The following is an 18,267-nucleotide window of genomic DNA, read 5'->3' as shown; positions in this document are numbered from 1 at the left end:
TTTCTTCTTTGAAGTGCCTGCTTATAAGCTTTGTTGTCTTACCTCCTTCAGGTGTTTGCTTAGACATCACCTCAGAGCAGTTTTCCTGACCCCCTATGTAAAATTGCAGCCCCTCCCACTGCCCACTCCTGTTTTATTTTCCCCTGTCGGAATTTATCACCATCTGATGTACAATTTAGTTTACTTATTTACCTTATTTAGTGTCTAACTCCCCTCACTAAAACGTCAATGCTTCGAAGGCAGAGATTTTTGTCTTTTATTCACTCCTAAATTCCCAATACCTAGGACATACCTGGCACGTTGTAGGCACTCAATACATTTCTTGAATGACTGAATGCTTTTTTTTTTTTCTTCTTGGGGTGTTTGTCTTTTTCTTGTTGATTTAAGAACTCTCTATACATTAGGGAGATTAACCCTTTATCATAAAGGGTACACATATTTTCCCCTGTTGATGCTTGTCTTTTCCTTTACCATTTAGAGACTGAAAATTTTAGGTAGTTATATATCTGTCTTATATTTCATGGCTTCTGGGCCTTATGTCTTCCTTCTCCAAGATTCAAAACATTTTTCTATATAGTTTTCTTCTAATCCCATAGGTTTTTTCCCTTGCAGAGCTTTAATTCATTCCGAATTTACTTTCCTGTCAGATGTGAGGTAAGAACAGACCTTTATTTTTTTCCGAATGATAGCCAACTGTCTTTTTTTCTTAACACGTTGTGTTTTTCCCTGTCTTCCTAATCAATCTTTCAAAGGGCTGGTGGTATTTTTTTTTTAACCTGGAAAAAATTCCTGTCGTGTTGTGCAATTAAGTCAACATTTATTCATTTCTTATATTTCATGCAAAGGAACATAATCTTTGTATTCTGAAGAAACATTTAGCACAGTACCTAGCACATAGTGGGAGCAGAAATTGTGGGATGAGTGAATAAAGGAACAGGTGTCCCTGTGCTTGCTCCATGGAGTAGTGAAATCCTGATGGGCAGCAGCTGAGAGCTGGAGGGGGTTTCGAGATTATACAGTCCAGTGACAAACTTTTCACTGATCTGTGGAGAAATTTAAAAAATAAGGACAGGAGTTCCCTGGTGGCGCAGTGGTTGAGAATCCGCCTGCCACTGCAGGGGACACAGGTTCGAGCCCTGTTCCGGGAAGATCCCACGTGCTGCGGAGCAACTAAGCCCGTGCGCCACAACTACTGAGTCTGCACTCCAGAGCCCATGAACCACAACTACTGAGCCTGCGTACTGCAACTACTGAAGCCCGTGCTCCTAAAGCCCGTGCTCCTAAAGCCCGTGCTCTGCAACAAAAGAAAGCACTGCAATGAAGAGTAGCCCCCGCTTGCTGCAGCTAAAAAGCCCGTGCACAGCAACAAAGACCCAACACAGCCAAAAATAAATAAATAAATTTATTAAAAGAAAAAAAAATCTGCCTGCCAATGCAGGGGACAAGGGTTTGATCCCCGATCTAGGAAGATCCCACATGCCGCGGAGCAACTAAGCCCGTGCGCCACAACTACTGAGCCTGCACTCTAGAGCCCACGAGCAACAACTACTGAAGCCTGCACGCCACAACTACTGAGGCCGAGCACCTAGAGCGTGTGCTCCACGACAGGAGAAGCCACTGCAAGGAGAAGCCTGGGCACTGCAACAAAGAGCAGCCCAGCTGGCTGAGTGCAGCAATGAAGACCCAACGCAGCCAAAAATAAAATAAATAAAATAAAATTTCCCTTCTAAAAAAAAAAAAAGACAATTATGCACATATAGGTGTAGAGAAAAAACATTGTGAGGCTGCCAACTGTTTTTTCTTGGGAAGGATCCTGAAATTTTGGCTCTCCTTTTCTATTGTCCTGATATTATGATAAATTTCATGTTCATGAAATCCAGAAGTCAAGGAAACCCTGAACTGTAGTCCTGCTCTTCCATCCAATGTTTACTGAACCATCTGCTCTGTGCAGTCACTGCTATAGGCGTCGAGGGTTCAGTAGTGAAAAGACCAGCCGGGAGGCCTTGTATAGTTTAGCAGGGAAGGTCTACATCCCTGAAACGATAACTCAATAGCTTATTGCAGGCGAGGAACGTGTAAGGAAGAGGACAAGGTGACAGGTATACTGCCTAGTTGGAAGCTGAGGCCCAGGAAAGGGCAAGGAATAGCCTTGGGGCGCACAGACTGCGCGGTCACCTGCGCGACCTCAAACTTTGCGCACTAGGTCCGCGAGCCTCGTAGGTGGCGGAGCGGAGGCGGGGCCCTGTTCCCGGCGTTCTCTTGCCCCGCCCACCCCGCCGCGCCGCCAGACGGCAGAGCGGAGAAGCGGTGGCACGTGAACGGGGCGGGGCGGAGCAGAACGCGCGCGCCTGAGGCTGAGTTTCCGGTCGGAGGCCTTTGCCCAGCGCCCCGCGGCCCTGAGGGGCGGCGGCGCTGGCGGCGGCGGAGGCAGCGGGGGGATCCGGAAGTCAACACCATGTCGAGTCTGCACAAGAGCCGGTAAGGGGCCACTGGGGTAGACCAGCCAGGCCACTCCTGGCCAGGTTGCCTCTTCTGACCTGCGGAGGGGGCGCGCAGATGCGGCCATGAACCGAGACACCCCCCCACCCCGCCCCCGGCAGAAGGTTTTGGGCGCCCACTTTCCAACCTCTTTGCTGTGGGCCTGAGGGGGGCACGGAGCGTGGACACCTGCCCCTCGGTGTCGCCCCTTTTCTCACTGTCTCTCTGTCTCTTCCTCACCCTGGATCCCTTCCCCTGGTGTCTTCCTCTTCCAGGGCCTCGATGCCCGATCTCACCCCCACCTCCTGTCCTCTTTTCCCTTGTTAACCCTTTGCCCCAGTACCCTAGTCTATCCAGGTGCTCCCTGTCCCACGTGTCCTTTTCTTACTAGAAATGTTAGAAAACCTGGATTCTCCAGTTTGTTCTCCCCTCAGGCCAAATCCTGCAGCGTTGGCTAATTTTGCTCACTCTTCAGTTTTCCTCCAGGACTTGTTTTTTTTTTTTTAAATTTAATTTATTTTTTATACATCAGGTTCTTATTAGTTATCTGTTTTATATATTAGTGTATATATGTCAATCCCAATTTCCCAATTCACCCCCCTCCCCCCACTTTCCCCCCTTGGTGCAGGACTTGTTTTTTAAACCTTTTGTCCTTGCCTGCGGGCAGGCCCAGAGGTCTTTTAATGGTTATATATTTGAGCTTGGAACGCTGATTACACAGGTCCTTGTCTACAGATCAAATTACTCCTGATTCCTAGGGTTTTTTGAGTTCAGATAGCAGCAGTGTGTTGGGCCTGGCCAGCAGGAAGTGCCCCATAAATGCCAGCTCACTAAATATTAGAATGTGTCTAATTTCATGGTGCTCATTTGAGAACCTCTAGACAAGAATATCTCTACATTTCTGGGCTTAGAGGAAAAAGTGATCTCTAGTTCTCCAAAGCTGCCTTTGGCCAGGTTTTGCTTGAGCTTTGCCATCTTTATGTCCCGAAGGGGAGGGAGGAACAGGCTGGAGACTGGTGGTGTAAGGGAGCTGTAGGCTTTTGGAGTGGTCGCTAAGCCTGTCATCTTGGGGTTTGGTTGTGCTTCATTTGCCTCCCCCTCCCTCCTTCTAGGATTGCAGATTTCCAGGATGTCCTGAAGGAGCCCACGATTGCCTTGGAAAAGCTTCAGGAACTCAGTTTCAGTGGTAAGAGGCAACTCTCCGTTTTCAGGGTTTTCCTAGAGCAACGTTGTGACTAAGATGGAGGGGAGGGTGCCCAAGGCCACACCTGGCCAGTTCTGGGGGCCAGCCTGCCTTTTGGGGCCATCTCCAGCTTCTGTGGAGCTGAACAACCAGTGACTACCCTGAGCTTGGAGGGGGTTCCTGGAGCAGTGGTGGCCACAATTAGCATGCCTGTAGGCCTTAGACAGGGTGCTTATTGGCCTATGAGTGATGCTGATTGCTTCCTGAGAGTAACTGGAGGGCAGAGGGGAGACTTTGTGAGCCGAGGTCAGGTCTTTCCTCATTCCTCAGCAAGCTTCCTGTCTTGTAGAATTTGGTTAGCTGCAGAGTGGTTCCTGGTTCTATCCCTGGCTTAGGATCAAAGCCAACTCAGGCAACAGTGAACTTTGATTAATGGTAAAATTCCAGCCTTGAGACACCCACTTTAAGGAACTGAACCCCAGCAGTTTTTGACTTTGCCCTCTGTGGCCTAGTTAACTTTTCAGCACAGAGACTTTTGCTTGTCTTTAAAAATACCCCAAGGTGTTCTGGGTAGCTTCTTGTGACTGCTCTGCCCTTGTAACTTTGTCAGCAAGTAGTGCTTGAGTTGCCCCCTTCACCCCATGCAGATTCTCAGGTGGGGGCATTAGCTCCTGTTCACGGTACTGGGGAGACGGTAGCAACAGCTGCTTTAGCAAGGTTCATGACAGTATTTCAGGAGAAGTTTGTCTTTCTGTTCAGGAGTGATATTTAGGCCCTGAAGATCTTTTTTTTATTATTATTATTTATTTATTTATTTTTAAACATCTTTATTGGAGTATAATTGCTTTACAGTGGTGTGTTAGTTTCTGCTTTATAACATGGCCCTGAAGATCTTGAGGGGTTTTGGCATCTGTGCTGAGCTGAAGAATCTGCCAGGCCCCAGGGGATGCAGCCTGCTGAGTTGGGCTCTAGAGTCAGACAGACCTGTGTGTGAGTCCTTGATTTCTCTGTCTTTCCAGATGAGTTTCTTTATCTGTAAGACGGAGACAATGATGCTGATCTTCCCTACTTACTAGGGCTGTAATGAGGATTAAGTGAAACAATGTCCGTAAAGCCCAAAACACTCAGCATTCATAGCTTTGTTTATATTCCACAGATACTTACGGACTACCTGTTGTGGGCCATGCCCTGGGCTAGGTACTGGGACTGTAAGACAAATTTGGTCCTCTGTCTTTCTGGGGCTTACCCAGTAGTAGGAGTTAAAGATGTTAAATAGATATACAAATTACATTATACGATCCCATTTGTGGTGGATGTTGTGAAGAATTGATGGAGCTATTATCATTTATGTCAAGGGACCTGACTTTGTTTGGGAAGAGGTGGTGGTTGGTAAAGGCTGCTCTGAGGAAGAATATCAAGGGTGAGAAGGTGTTATCAAAAGAACATTCCAGACGGGCCATGGAGAGAGAGTACACACAGGATTAGCATCTAGTCTAGTGATCTTTCTGGCAGAAAACGATCCTGGAAGAAGTACTTCTTGCCCACTCCATTCCCTGCCGACTGGCTCTGAGGTGGAGGACTGGGGGGTTCTGGGACTCTGCGGGGGCGTGACCTTTGCCTGCTATGTCCACAGGCATCCCCTGTGAGGGCGGACTGCGGTGCCTCTGCTGGAAGGTGGGTGTGCCTGGGGTGGAGCTTCTGCTCTGCTGAGACTCCCTGGTTTCCTGCATGGGCTGCCCCTACCCCTGGCCCCTTCTTCCTGCTCTCTGTCTTTCCTTGCTTGTCCCAGGAAGCTTTTCTGGGAAGTTCTGGGTTTTCTGTTTCTCTTGGCGTCCCCTCCAGGATCCCCTTGGGGATGGAACACTTTGTAATGCCAGCGAAGCCCTCTGCTTCCTGGTCCAGACAGCTCAGTGGAAGTGATGCTTATTGGGACAAAAAAAAAGGCTGCGCTTCACCTAAAGCCTTTCGCTGAGGTGGGAGCAGAACCCCGGTGTCCTGGTTTCCAACCCCTTTGAGCACAGAGTTTTATTATCGTTTGGAAGAGTCTGTGTGAGGAAATGCAGTAGAAAGAGCTGGTTCAGGATGAAGGTGGGGGAAGCCAGTGGGGAGAAAATGGGAGGCTGCCCCCAGCCCATGCCTGTGTTCCTGGGTTTTATTTAGCCCATCTTGCTGTCTCCGGGCTTTATCAGACATTTTCTTTGAGGCCTCTCAGCCTCCATCTACTTCCAGGGTTGGGCTGGGGGAGTCGCCAGAGCTTTGCTCTTCTCTCTCTCTGCAGATTCTCTTGAACTACCTCCCCTTGGAGAGAGCGTCATGGACCTCCATCCTGGCCAAGCAGAGGTGAGACCCTGACAAAGGGGGGTGATGGGAGGCCCTTTGTATCAAACAGAGCAGGTGGTGTGAGCCCGGCCCACTTCCTATTGCTGCTGCTCTGCGCCGGGCTCCCTGGGGGAGACCTTTGGGGATCATCCCTCTCTCCTCTTCTCTCCTACAGGGAGCTGTATTCTCAGTTCCTGAGGGAAATGATCATCCAGCCTGGCATCGCCAAGGCCAACATGGGTGTATCCAGGGAGGATGTGACCTTTGAGGACCATGTGAGTAGGGGTCAGCAGTGGGGACCGAGGCTGCAGAGCGGGGAGAGGTGTGGGCTTTGGAGTGGACTAGGTCCCTCGTGCCAGAGGCCAGGTGCAGCTGGTCTTGGTCCCCTCTGGCCCTCCCAGTACCTCATTTCTGCATTTAGCTCCTCAGCCCCCGAAGGCTGTTGTCTCTCCCTGTTCTCCGCAGGCTCTGGGCCCAGTCGGGACTGTAAGCGATGACTGGGGTCACGGGAGCATGCGTGTGCAGCGCTGAGCCAGGTCCTCCACGTGCATTGTCTCCTTTCCTCCTCAGTCCCCTTCCTCGAGGAAGGTTCTGTGATATTATAGTTGAAGGGAGTCAGAGCAGGGCCGGTGGGAGGATAAACTGCCTTTGTGCGGCCTGGAGGAAGCCTCGTTCCAGCCACAAATACCGAGCTCCTCCCTGGTGCTTTGCAGTCGGGAAGTGGAGATGGGTTGGACCCAGGCCGATCCTCCAAGGACTGGAATTGGCAACTCAAAGTAGTAATGAGTTAGATTCGAAGAGACCTAATGATACAATATTCATTCATTCAGCAGGCAAGCATTTAGTGAGCACCTGTTACACGCAGCATTCTAGAGCTACAGACAGGAAAGACAGAGTCCTTGCTGCGCAGGGAAGTACTCAGAGCGGACTGCGGGGCTCGGCCGCCGGGTGTGGAGTGTGATGGTGCTTCGGGAGGCTGCGCGAGGCCTGTGCTGCCCCCCAGCTAGCTCACAGGCTGTCTCAGCCACAGCTGGGTCTCTGGTGGGAATGCTGGTTCGGAGCCGCTGCTCAGGCGCCCAGGCTGGTATCTGTCCCTGGGCTCCTAGCCGGCCGAGGACAGAGCAGCTCGTTTTCCCTGACAGCCACTCAACCCTAACCCCGACAGCCGATGGAACACGTACTTCAAGGACAACGAGGTGCTGCTGCAGATCGACAAAGATGTCCGGTGAGCAGGGCGCTGGGTGCTGGCAGCCGGCCCCTGGGGCTTCTGTGGGATTCCCAGTTCTTCTGCCCTGTCCCTTCCCAGCCCAGGCCCACAGGGGCGTGTTTGAGGAACTGCTGGTGAGTTGTCCTGCTAGCTGAGTCCAGGCCCTAGTGATAGCAGGCCTGGGGTGGGGCTGGCGGTGCGGTGAGCGCCCGGCTCTCCTCTCTCCCTGCCTTAGTTTCAGTTGTAGCCCTGGCGTCTGTGGATTCATCTCTTCCTTCCTTCAGCAAATACTGAGGCCCCGCTACATGGCAGGCTCAGAGCCAGGCTGGGCGTTGAACACGGAATAGACAGACATGGCCTCTCTCCTTAAGGAACCTAGAAGCTGGCAGGGAGGACGGGAAGACGGATGTTCAACAAAACAGATCTTCCGTGTCACTAAAGTTTGTGGAGAACGCTCTGAAGGCAGAGTTCGGGGTGCTTCAGGGTGATTGGGAATCCTGGCCGGAGGCAGCAGCTGAGATGGGAGGAGCGGGCACCTTGGGGCAGGGGGAGGGGAGCGGAGGGCCGTGTGCTGCTGGGCGAGGAGCTGCCGTGGGAGGCCCTGCGAGCCTGCAGAGCTTGGCTGTCCGAGGAGCAGCGCGAAGGCCTGTGTGCCTGCGGCCACACTGGAGGCAAGCAGGGGTCGGACCATCGCTCCATCCCAGGGATGTGGGGCAGACGCGCAAAGGTTTTAAGCACAGGAGCGACAGGGTCAGAAGTGTGTTTTTTTTTAAACTGTGAGCTACGCTGTGTGCATGTGCATGCCGTTCCTCTTGGTAGAGAAGTGTGGAGACGCCGGCTGTGCTGTCCTGTTGGGTGGGCGAGTCTGGCAGCGGGTGACTCTCCCACAGGGCTGGGTGAGGAGCCGGCAGGCCTGTCCGCAGTGGACCCAGTGGTTAGAGCTTGGGTTCTGAGTCTGCCCGCCTGCTTTCAGTTCTGCCTTCACCGTTTGTAGCTGTGTTTCCAGCCCCTCGCCACCTGGGGCTGCTCCTCTCCTGTGCTCATTGTGCCCGCAGTGGGACCCCAACCCTGGGCGGCTCAGCCAGGGGGCAGAACGGGCTCTTGCCTCCTTCCTTCTCAGGCTGGAGCCTCTACTCACCAGGTGTTTAATAGCCCCATTTAAGTCAGGAACCACGTCTTGAACCCAGTTCTGGGGAAACAGGTTCTTGCCCTGGTAGTGATTGTAGCACGTTGTTCAGTGTTTCTAGAGGGCAAGTTTGCAATGTGCTCTGTATAAGATCTTTGGAAAATGCGCGTGTACTGCAGTACATATATTTTAAAAACTTGATCACGATCTAGAGCCTGTCTCCCAACTTGCTTTTTTCTCTTGCTCTGTCTTGAGCATCTCCCATGTCAGCTGTGTAATATTCTGTTGTATAATGTGTAACTTAACTAAACTTCTTTTACCATTTTAAGCCACAATGCAGTTAATACGTTTGTACATATGAGGTATTTTTGACATGGAAAGACATTTGTTTTAGGAGAAGAGTTAAGACCCTAAGGACACTTAAAAATATATATGCGTGTGTGTGTGTCTATTTGCAAATACACGTTAAGATATATGGGTATGTATACATATACCATGACTATATTGCTTTTGAAATAAAATGTTATTAATTAAAAAACAGACACACACATACAGAGGCTTTGGGGATGCTGGGGCATCTGGCAGCAGGGTGCTGGTGGGATGCCTAAAAATTCCACGCTGAGTAACAGTCCTCCCCTGTTCCCTCTTGACAGAAGGCTGTGCCCAGACATATCCTTCTTCCAGAGGGCCACCGAGTACCCCTGCCTCCTCATCCTGGATCCGCAGAATGAGTTCGAGACCCTTCGTAAGCGGGTGGAACAGACGACACTGAAATCCCAGACGGTGGCCCGGAACCGGAGCGGGGTCACAAATGTGAGAGGCAGCCTGGCAGCCCCAGGGACGCCCCGTGATGACCTTTTCCTTCCTGCTTCTCTTGGACTAGTGGCCACGGGCCATCAGACCCCTGACCGTCTGCCCTGAGAGTTACCCAAAGCAGCCTTGGTCCTGCCCGGTCCCCCTCCAGGCTCCCTCTGAAAGTCAGGCATCAAAGGCTGGTGTCACGGGTGTGGGGGAGGGCCCTGCTGTGCAGTGAAGGAGCCACACTTCTGGTCTGTGGTGTAGACGGCGCTTGGAAAAGTAACTACCAGTGTGATGAGGAAGTGCGGTGGGAACAGTGATGGGGGGAGCCGACCTGGTCTGGGCGTCAGGGAAGACTTCCCTGAGGAAGTGACATTTAAGCTGAGGCTCCAAGGATGAAGAGGAAAGAGACTTCAGGTGGAGAGAATGGCATGTGTGGACGTCCTCAGGCCGGAGAGAGCGGGGTGTGTTCAAGGAAGGGAGTCCAGCATGAGGTGGGTCGGGGGGGTGGGGGGAGGTCTGCTGGAGGATGCTGGAGAGGTGAGTGGTGGTGAGGCCACGCGGGGCCTTTATCCTGAGGGCTGGGGACCCTTGCACCATTCTAAGAGCAGGGATGTGATTTAAGTCTGCCTTTATACAAGACTTGACTGGCGGGGGCAGGAATGGAGGTGGAGAGGCCACCTGGGAGGCAGCTGAGGTGTCCAGGCAAGAGTGGGTGGGGGTGGGGGCTGGGGTGGAGTGGGGAGGGGTGTGAGAGGCCTAGGAGAAAAGAACGGTAGGTCTTGTGCTGGCCAGGTGATGCTGAGTGTTTGAACCTCAGCCTTCTAGCAGATTCCTGTGATTCTGAGAAGCTGCTTATAGCTAAACAAGTATGTTGTCTTGTTTCTTAATTTACACCTACTGCTCTGGCACCTGGAGCTTTGACTTGTTCCTCAAAATTTTTTGCTGTCTTCCAACAATGGAGAAATCCTCTGTAACCTCCAACAAGCTAAGCTCCTTTCCCCCAAGTGGAGTGACCGATCAGGGCTTTGTGTTTCTAGGAGAGCAGCCGTTTTCCACCACAGGGGTGATGGGGCCGTTCTGGCTGATCCCTGGGTTCCACGTGCTCACGACAGAGCTGGGTGTGCCAGGAGGTGCCAGATGCTTGGCTAAATGGCCCCGTGGCTGGCTGGGTTGGTGGCCCTCCTGCTTGGCTGCTGATGTTCTGGCTGCATGGCAAGATGGGGACCGGGCTTCTGTCATTCAGTTTACGACAGTAGTTGGTGGCTGAGAGCTGATTTTAGGTTTGGACCTGGTCCTGCTGGTAGAGCTCCATCACTAGACCTCTGGGCCGGCGACTGGGCAGTTTGAGTTGAAGCGGACTGTTTGCCCAGACTCGCCTTCCTGGGCCTCCGCCTCTCCTTCTGTAAACTGGGTGCCATCATTTCTGCCCTGTCTGGCGTTTGAATTGCCCAGAGGGTGAAATGAGGTCATGGCTGTGCAGATTCTTGGAAAGCAGTGGGCACCCTCTGAGGCCTGGACCTCGGGTTCTAGAGTGAGCTGGTCTGGGCTCACTGTAATGCGAGATGCCCGATGAGTGGCCTAACATTTCTGGGCCTCAGTTTCCTCATCTTTTTTTTTTTTTTTTTTTTTTTTTTTTTATAAATATCGTTTTCTTTTTGGTTTTTTTATTTATTTATTTATTTATTTATTTATTTTTATTTTATTTTTGGCTGTGTTGGGTCTTCGTTTCTGTGCGAGGGCTTTCTCCAGTTGTGGCGAGCGGGGGCCACTCTTCACCGCGCTGCGCGGGCCTCTCACTGTCGCGGCCTCTCCCGTTGCGGAGCACAGGCTCCAGACGCGCAGGCTCAGCAGTTGTGGCTCACGGGCCCAGTTGCTCCGCGGCATGTGGGATCTTCCCAGACCAGGGCTCGAACCCGTGTCCCCTGCATTGGCAGGCAGACTCTCAACCACTGCGCCACCAGGGAAGCCCCCAGTTTCCTCATCTTGAAAATGATGTTGAGAGAGTATTCTATGCTGTTCAGGGCATTAAACAGGAAGGCTTGTGGAGCTCTGTTTTGCAATAGGACACTCTGGGTAAACATTAGTGATGTGTGTGTCTGTGTGTGTGCACATGCACGCGCATGTATATGTGTATACACGTGTATATATAGTGGAAAAGGGAGTTTCCTGTTTCCAGGACCCTGCGTGTATATATAGTGGAAAAGGGAGTTTCCGGCTTCCAGGACAGCTTCATACTCTGTCCCTGCATGGCTGTGCCTGTGGCTCTCATACAGTTAACCCCGGGCACCCGAACCTTTATGAAGCTCCCAGGGGATCCTGGTGTTGGGGACCTCTGCTCTATTGCATGAGTTTTCAGTGGGGATCATCATCTCTTCATTCATCTCCCAACTTTTTCTTATGAAAATTTTGAAACATTCAGAAAAGTTGAAAGAAGAGTACAACGCACACCTATATACTTTCCACCTAAATTCAACAGTTGTTAACCTTTGGCCATGTTTGTGTGTGTGTCATATATAGACAGACGTCCTGACCCTTCACCTCCAAGTACTTCAGCAGGCATCCCGTGAGAATAAGGACATCCTCCTTACCATTGTCTCATCTACGGAGATTAACCATAGTCCGTAATAAGACCTCACATCCAGTCCGGGATCAGGTGTCCTCAGTCGTACTAAGAATGTCTTTGTTGTTTTAAATCCAGACCAGCACCTCTTCAGGGTTTATGCGTTGCAATAGGATGTTATGTTTCTTTAGTGTCTTCATCTGGAGCACGCCTCCACTTCCCCCTCCTCAACATTTGACTTTTTGAAGAGTCTTAACCAGTTGTCTGTTTTTGATATATTTTTATAAAGTTTTTTTTTTTTAATTGAAGTATAACTTACACACAATAAATGCACAAATCTTAGGTATACAACTAGATGACCTTTTTCTTATGTATACACCCGTGTAACTGCCGACCAGATCAAGACACGGAACACTCCCATCATCCAGAAAGTCCCCTCATGCCCCTTCCTGGTCAGTACGCCTTCCCTCAGAGGTAAGCACTATCCTGACCTTTATCACCATAAATTAGATTGCAGTCCAGCTGGCTTGTAGAATGTCACACATTCTGGATTTGTCCGCTTGTTCCCGGTGGTGCTGGACTCGTTCCTCTGTGCCCTGGGCTGCCCATGAGATGGAAGTTAGGTTTCGGCTTGTGGGTGAACATACCCGGTGAGAACATACTGTCGGTAGTGCCACCCACCTTAACGAGCTCCTCTTCTCCCCCAGATGAGTTCCCCGCACAAGAACGTGGCGCCCTCATCCCTGAACGAGTATGAGGTGCTGCCCAACGGCTGCGAGGCCCACTGGGAGGTCGTGGAGCGGATTCTGTTCATCTACGCCAAGCTCAACCCTGGCATCGCTTACGTGCAGGGCATGAATGAGATCGTGGGGCCCCTGTACTACACCTTTGCCACCGACCCCAACAGCGAGTGGAAAGGTAGATACACGGGCTCTAGGCTAATGGGCTTTATTTTATCAAGCTGTGCAGCTCACTTCCCTCTTTTGGGCCTCCATTTTCTGTCGGATAAGCCGGTTGGCCTGGATCATCTCTGAGATCTTTTCTGGCTTGAACTTTCTAGAATGTTAGGTGTTTACTGATTTCTTGCTATCTGTAACTGAATTTCTGATAGAGGAGATGAGCTGTATATATAGGAAGCTGAACGATAGAAAGGATTTAAGTAAATAATGATTTGAAAAAATGTCAGCAGAAGAGCATGTAGTCAGCCGCTGAGCTGGTGTACAGCATTGTCAGAGGTGCGAGAAGAAAGAAGTGATGTCCTTAGTCTGGGGGTGGAGAGTGGCCACGGACAGAGGAGGGGCGCAGCCTGACCAAGGCGGGGTGACTTGGTGAGGCTCAGAGGGGAGGGGGTCTCGTGTAGCTGAGCGGTGGGGTGGGACACGGGAGGGCGCCAGTTCTCTCATGGCTGCCCTCACCCTGCCCGTCTCCCAGAGCACGCCGAGGCGGACACCTTTTTCTGCTTCACCAACCTCATGGCTGAGATCCGGGACAACTTCATCAAGAGCCTTGACGACTCACAGTGTGGCATCACCTACAAGATGGAAAAGGTGTATTCCACCCTGAAGGATAAGGACATGGAACTCTACCTGAAACTGGTGAGGACCCCCCAGCACCACACGGGCCAGGGCAGACAGAAGGGGGCGGAGGACGGCAGGCTCCTGAGCACCCCAGGCCCAGGATGAGGACTGGCTTGCGTCTGGGGATTGGAAGTGGCTGCTGCTGCCAGGGAGTGCTGAGCCGGGTGCCGAGGCGGGGCTGGGGGACCTGGGCAGCAGGTGGTGGGAGCCTAGCGGGCTGGGGGTGGGGGAGGTGGATACAGTGCCCCGTGTGCCAGGCGTGGCGCAGGGCGTTTACTGTGTGCTCTTAGTTCAGCCTGTTAGTCCTCCAAGAAAGGAAGTATGAACTTCATTTTTAAAAATTAGTGGAGTGGCATTCCATGTTTATTTCAGGAAACAGTTCAGTAAAAAGGATATTTATTTACAAACAAAACAAGTTTCGTGAACAAGATATATATAAACATATCTTTTTAAACACATATGGAATCATGTCTTGCTGTTCTGTAACATGCTTTTTCGGTCAATAGTATTCACTGTGGCTGACCAGAGGGCTCGTCTCCATTGGGACTAATTGAAAACATCAGACGATCTGACAGCATTGGCTGGCAGCAAGCAGGAGCTTCCCCTTTCACTGAGCGAGGCTCCCTAGGCAGCCCCGTGCCATCCGCGCCTCAGCGTGCCTGGCGCTCACGCCTGGCCTGCTGATTATATGAATTCATGTCTAATAGGTTGCATGGTGTTCCGTGGCAACCAGCCAACACGGATTCTTGCACCCACCCTGCACCTCTGTCTCCCCAGCAAGAGCAGAATATCAAGCCCCAGTTCTTCGCCTTCCGCTGGCTGACACTGCTGCTGTCCCAGGAGTTCTTGCTGCCTGATGTCATCCGGATCTGGGACTCCCTGTTTGCCGACAACAGCCGCTTTGATTTCCTCCTTCTGGTCTGCTGCGCCATGCTCATGTGAGTGTGGCCGCGAGCAGGGGGCGGGCAGGGCCTGCTCTCGAGAGGCTGGTGGGAGCTTCTGGGATTCTCAGGCGAGCATCAAACCAGACTTGCTGCGGGTGCGGTGGGGCGGCAGGAGCGGGAAGGGGCCTGGTGGGCCTGCACTCAGAGTGGCCCAGGGGCCCAGTGCTTTTGTTGCTTGTTTTTCTTAGACTGATCCGGGAGCAGTTGCTGGAAGGGGACTTTACCGTAAACATGCGGCTCCTGCAGGTAATGGAGTTCGGAGGGGCAGGCTCAGTCTTTAGCCATGAGACAGACACTTAGCAGGCGGCCGCCCCATGCCAGCTGCTGTGATAGTCTGCGTCAGGATCAGGAGAGGGTAGCAGGGCTTAAGAGTCCAGACCCCTGAGGCAGATCTGGGTTTGGATCTGGGTTGAATCTGGCTTTGCCACTGACCTTGAGTGTGGTGTGGCCTTGAGTGAATGACTTGGCTTCTCTAAACCAAGCTGGTTCAGAGAAGCCAAGTCATTCACTCAAGGCTGCGACTTATTACCCAGTACGTGCTAATAATGTCCGTTGGTAATCGTGCTCAGACCGGGGGAAGGAAAGTGTGGGCCTTAGTGGTTAAGAACATGGACTTGAGAGTCAGACGATTTTGGGTTCACATCTTTGTTCTCCCGTGCTAGTCATGTGACCTAAGCTAAGTGGCAACCTCTCTAGGCCTTAATTTCTTTGCCAACGCCTGGCCTGGGGTTGGTTTTCAATAACTTCATTGACTAGATGTGTAAAATGGGCAGGTTCACAGTAAGCCCTCATCGGGCTGTTGAGGTGACCCAGTGAGCTAGTACATGGACAGCATCCGGCCCTGTTCCAGGCTCATTGTCAGTGGAGGTCAGGGTCCGACGGCAGGAGTGGGGAGAGGTGAAGCAGGTGGTCCTTGTCCTAGGGAAGGGGCTGTGAGACCTTTTGGGTGGTGACTGGTTGGGTTGGTTAAGTTACTGCTGCAGTGGGTGTAGTATAGCTCCGTGCAAGGTCTGGGCAGAGTGGGGGTATCCTGTGCTCCCTGTCCCTTAGGCCCAGGGTCCAGCATGGTGACAGGTTTACTGGAGAGGGCCGGGAGCAGCAGAGGTGGTGAAGGGTGAGCTGACTTCTCAAGCGTACTGTTGGCCTTTCCCCTGCCCAGGATTACCCCATCACAGACATCTGCCAGATCCTACAGAAAGCCAAGGAACTCCAAGACTCACAGTAGCCTGGCGGCAAGAGGCCCAGGTTTGGGAGAGAAGCCACCGCCGACCGCTGTGCCCTGGCTTCTGGGACGTGCAGGAGCCCGTGGGGTCCCAGCCAGAGGGGCCGCTGCAGGAGCAGCCTGCTCCAGGCCTCTCACCCTGGCCGCTCCCACCGGGGGCCCGCTGTGCCCTGCTCCTTCCTAACCACCGAGCCCTGGCTCCTCCCCCCACTCCACCCCTTCCACCCTGGACCCTTCGCCCAGGCTGCTGAGCAAGGCAGGAGCTTGTGAGGTGGTTTCCTGGGGCTGGGGCAGATTGCGGGCCCTGGGGGCAGGCAAGGGCCCCTCCCTGCCTCTGCCCTGCTGCTCTCTTCCTGCTCTCTTGCTCCATCTTCTGGGCGCTGGTCGGGGAGGTGCTTGGCAGATGAGCCAGAAACCACTTCTGGAGGTTGGTGCTTGGGCTTCTCCACAGGGAAGGTGACACCGTGAAGGAGCTAAGAGGCTGCCAGGCCCAGGTCTCACCCTCTGTCTCTTTCCCACGGAGTGTGTAGTGTGTGTGTGTGTGTGTGTGTGTGTGTGTGTGTAGTGTGTGTGTGTGTGTGTGTGTGTGTGTGTAGTTGTGGGTTGCTGGGTATGTTTTTTAATCCCCCTCGTGTGTGCTTCTCTTCCCTCTGTGTGTTTCCATGTGTCTGGAGGGAGGTGACTCCCTCTTGGTCTTCGCTTCTCCTTGTCTGTCTCTGCCTCCGTCTCCCTCTCTCTCTCCTTCCACCTCTTTCACTGAGGGGGTGTGGCTCTCACTCTGTCCGCCCCTCTCTCCGTTGCTCGCTCTCTCCCCTCTCTTTGGGTTGCCTTATCCCCAGCCCCTCCCCCACCCTCCTCTCTATGCCCAAGAACCCTGGAGACAGGATGAAGAGTCTGGCTCAGCCAGGCTCCTGGAGGTCAGCCTTGACCGTTGCAGCCTGTTCCCATCTCCCAGCTCTAGGCTCCCAGGGCTCCCAGTCCACAGTGCCTCACTCGAGGGCCCTGAACCCTTGCCCCACCGCAGGATTCTTGGAAACCCAGAGTTGCTGAGAATTAATAGCCCATGAAGCTTTGAGCCTCACCCACCTGCCCAGGGAGGGAGGGGGGAGGAGAGGGAGAGCTGGGGCTTCCAGAGGTTCCCCCAAAGGTCCTTCTCTCCCAAAAGAAAAAGGACGTTAAGGTTGGGATCCAGGTGCCTCTGAGGTGTAGTCGTTCCCATGGCTTCCAGGTGCCGGCCCAGGGCAGGCGAACCCCATAATGGGCAGTGGGACCGAAGGGAGCCTCTCTGGGTCAGGCGTGGCCGAGCTCAAAGGCCTGGGTCCTGTCAGGGCCAGGAGAGCCATGTCTCCCTCAGGCAGGGGAGCTGAAGGAGGTGCAGGCCCTTCTCCGGTCACCTGCTCGGGCTGCTCCCAGGATGTGGGGCACATGCGTACCGAGTAGGAGCAGCCGGCTCCTCCCGCGCTGGGCTGTGGGAGTTGTGGGCCTATTCTGACCAAGGCCCTCCCTCCTTTTGTGAGGAGGCAGCTGGTTTGCATCTGGAAGGCTGGGTGACGTAGCATGGGCCCTCTTCATCTCCCCAGACTGGCCAGCAGGGACCCTCAGGCCCCCCGGAAACTTCCTTAGCCTGACAGCCAGGACTTGTGGCTATGGGCCGGGAACAGCTTCCCCAAGGAGGCGCCTTTCCAGGCTGTCCCTTGGATGCTTCTAGGACTCCATGCCTTTTTCCTCCTCCTCTCCCAGCACAGTATTTGGGAGATTTTTACTATTTATTCAGACTCCTGGTTATTTATTGCAGATTGGCAAGTGCTTGATTTGGGGATGAAGGGTAGGGCTGGAATGGTGGAAACCAGCTGGAGTCATGGTCTTCCTGACCTTCCAAGGTCAGTCAACATCCTCTCCCCCTGCCTCTGGGACCTTCCTGGTTTTCCAGCAGGTCCTGGCTGGGAGGGCCCTGAGCTCTGTAATAGAACTGGGTGTAAGGGAGACGAGAGAGTTGGTATCCTTGCCAGCCTCCAAGACCCCGGCATGGGGTAGAAACGCTGCTTCCCAGCAGCCTGGCTCACCCTCTTCCCAGAACTTGTCAGCTGGTGGTTCAGTCACAACTTGATCCCTTCACAGCCTGTCGCTTGGACCACAGCCTGGGTCCCAGCAGGCACTGCCCAGGACACCTGATGCATTGCCTCTTGCCTGTCCCTCTGCCTTCCCTCCTGGTACCATACTACTTGAATCACTGCATCTCATTTGCCTCAGTGGCAGACCTGGGTCCAGTGCCCTCTCCTTGACCTTGTGATGAAGGTCAAAAGAGCACAGGAACCACGTCCAGGTTAGACTGAGCTCGCCAATGGGAGGACCTGCCCTTGGCAATTCTCCCTCCCCAGACTCTCAAGGGAGGTCCCCAGAGAGCTAGAGACCCTGAGGCTTCCTGCTTGGGAAGCTGCCCCCAGGACTTTGGACACTTAGAGAATGGGCTGTATGAATTCAGCAGGTCTCATTCCAAGGGTCAGAATGTTAGTCTGCTTTTGTTTTTTCGTCTGTTTTGTTCTTTGAATCAATGCTGTTGATGATAAGTTGTCTTTAATAAATCATGTGTTCTTTGCAGTGGGCATTGGTTCTGTGATGGGCTGAAACCTTCAAGACCTCGGAGCAGGAAAAAACGTTTGAGCAAAGATGGAGTCAGGAAGCTCTTAGAATGGTCAAAGGAAAAGGTTAGGAAATTGTTGGAAGAGCCTATCCAACTCTTCTTTAACAACTGCAATTTGCAGTTGTAGGGAGGAGAGAGTGTACACTGGGCCAGAAGGTATTATTACATTATGATTTCATAGCAGGTTGTTTTTTAGATTGAAAAAATTT

At 52.7% G+C, this 18,267-nt stretch overlaps 1 protein-coding gene across 3 annotated transcripts; it reads left to right on the top strand.

The window, feature by feature from the left end:
* The first annotated feature begins 2,328 nt into the window (after positions 1-2,328).
* On the top strand, positions 2,329-18,015 carry TBC1D13 (TBC1 domain family member 13). 3 transcript variants are annotated; one of them, XR_011075101.1, is made up of 12 exons: positions 2,329-2,478; positions 3,591-3,664; positions 5,295-5,335; positions 5,940-6,001; positions 6,156-6,255; positions 7,123-7,205; positions 8,967-9,126; positions 12,382-12,592; positions 13,106-13,269; positions 13,959-14,189; positions 14,384-14,441; positions 15,355-18,015. XR_011075101.1 is itself a non-coding variant. In XM_068551944.1 (12 exons), the coding sequence occupies exons 1-12, from the start codon at positions 2,456-2,458 to the stop codon at positions 15,418-15,420; spliced, it is 1,200 nt and encodes a 399-aa protein (XP_068408045.1). In that variant the 5' UTR covers positions 2,332-2,455; the 3' UTR covers positions 15,421-18,015. The 3 variants fall into 3 exon arrangements, 2 of the variants coding, with proteins under 2 accessions (XP_068408045.1, XP_068408044.1); XM_068551944.1 differs by having other exon boundaries at positions 2,332-2,478; positions 8,970-9,126; positions 14,029-14,189; XM_068551943.1 differs by having other exon boundaries at positions 2,334-2,478; positions 14,029-14,189.
* Positions 18,016-18,267: the final 252 nt, after the last annotated feature.

The sequence above is a fragment of the Eschrichtius robustus genome, chromosome 10 (assembly GCF_028021215.1).
Source record: "Eschrichtius robustus isolate mEscRob2 chromosome 10, mEscRob2.pri, whole genome shotgun sequence".
Lineage (NCBI taxonomy): Eukaryota > Metazoa > Chordata > Mammalia > Artiodactyla > Eschrichtiidae > Eschrichtius > Eschrichtius robustus.
Note: the sequence above shows the minus strand (reverse complement) of the source record. Positions and strands in the feature narration are given on the sequence as shown.